This window comes from Choloepus didactylus, chromosome 5 (assembly GCF_015220235.1).
Source record: "Choloepus didactylus isolate mChoDid1 chromosome 5, mChoDid1.pri, whole genome shotgun sequence".
NCBI classification, from domain to species: Eukaryota; Metazoa; Chordata; class Mammalia; order Pilosa; family Megalonychidae; genus Choloepus; species Choloepus didactylus.
In genome coordinates this window covers 46,386,940-46,388,428 of record NC_051311.1, presented here as the reverse complement: position 1 = coordinate 46,388,428, position 1,489 = coordinate 46,386,940, and the positions used below count along the sequence as shown (strand labels likewise).

The window sequence follows — 1,489 nt, the reverse complement described above, 5'->3', positions numbered from 1 at the left end:
AATCAAGTAGGATTTAAGTATAAACACTTCATTAATTTCATTTCCCTTTTTAAGAGCAGATTTTGAGAAAAGAAATTATGTTCCAATAAATTAAATTCTATGACTGTAACCTCTTTTCTTCTTGATTCCTATGATTCTTAGCTGCATAGCTGTATTCCATTACGTTTCTCATCCATGAATATATTCAAGCAGAGTCTGGATATTGATTTGGCTGTTATAGGGGAGATTAAGTATCAGATGCTTCATATAGTATAAAAGCCAACTTTTCAATCCTGAGTTTCCATGGTTTGTTTCTTCCACCTCTTCAGAAGCTCATGGACAGGGGAAATAAAAACCAGACATGGGTGAGTGAATTCTTTTTGCTGGGGTTGTCCAATGACTGGAGGACTCAAATCTCCCTCTTTGTCCTGTTCCTGGCCATGTACTTGGTAACTGTTATAGGCAATGCCCTCATTCTTCTTCTGATTAGACTGGACAGCAGGCTTCATACCCCCATGTACTTCTTCCTTAGTGTTTTGTCCTTTGTGGATCTTTGTTATGCTAGCAGCATTACTCCACAAATGCTAGCTCACTTGCTCTCTGCTCCAAAGTCCATCCCATACCACAGCTGTGTGCTCCAGCTCTATGCTTCCCTGGCATTCGCGGGGTCTGAGTTCTTCCTGCTGGGAGCCATGGCCTATGACCGCTATGTGGCGGTGTGTCATCCCCTGCACTACACAGTCATCATGCATGGAGGACTGTGCTTGGGGATGGCTGCCAGCTGCTTGGTGGCTGGCTTCGTGAATTCACTGATGGAAACAATCATCACTTTCCGGCTTCCCCTGTGTCACAATATTATTAGCCACTTTGCCTGTGAGACCCTGGCAGTGGTAAGGCTAGCCTGTGTGGATATCTCCTTCAACAAAACAATGGTGGCTATCTCGGGATTTCTGGTGATCGTGCTTCCCTGTTTCCTGGTCCTATTCTCCTATGCTCGCATAGTTGCTGCCATTCTGCACATTCTTTCTACTCAGGGAAGAAGCAAGGCCTTTGGGACTTGTGTCTCCCACCTCACTGTGGTTTGCATGTGCTTTGGCGCTACAATCTTCACTTATCTGGGCCCGAGGTCTGCCTCCTCAGTAGAAAAGGAGAAGATGGTGGCCCTGTTCTATGCTGTGGTGGCTCCTATGTTGAATCCCATGATCTACAGCTTGAGGAATAAGGAAGTTATGGCTGCTCTCAGGAAGGTTTTTGAGAAATTCAGAGATGAAAGGTAAAGGCTCTAAGAACATCTTGTTGCCTACTACAAAAACTGTAAAGGAGATCCCATAATTGTAGACAGGGCTCCCTCACTGCACTAAAAGACTAATATGGTCAGATCCTTGTGTTCAGATAAAGTATTTTTCCTCACGATTGATAAGTTTCCTCATGTAGGTAAACATCTTATATAGTTGCATATCAGTAATCCATGAGATAGACTCTTAGAAACACACACACTCTCTCTCTGCAG

At 43.9% G+C, this 1,489-nt stretch overlaps 1 protein-coding gene across 1 annotated transcript; it reads left to right on the top strand.

The window, feature by feature from the left end:
- The first annotated feature begins 314 nt into the window (after positions 1-314).
- LOC119535265 (olfactory receptor-like protein OLF3) lies at positions 315-1,256 on the top strand. Its single transcript, XM_037837725.1, has one exon. The coding sequence runs from the start codon at positions 315-317 to the stop codon at positions 1,254-1,256; it is 942 nt and encodes a 313-aa protein (XP_037693653.1).
- Positions 1,257-1,489: the final 233 nt, after the last annotated feature.

Excerpts from the sequence above, each read along its gene's own strand:
- LOC119535265 (XM_037837725.1), top strand. The coding sequence starts at position 315 with ATGGACAGGGGAAATAAAAACCAGACATGGGTGAGTGAATTCTTTTTG.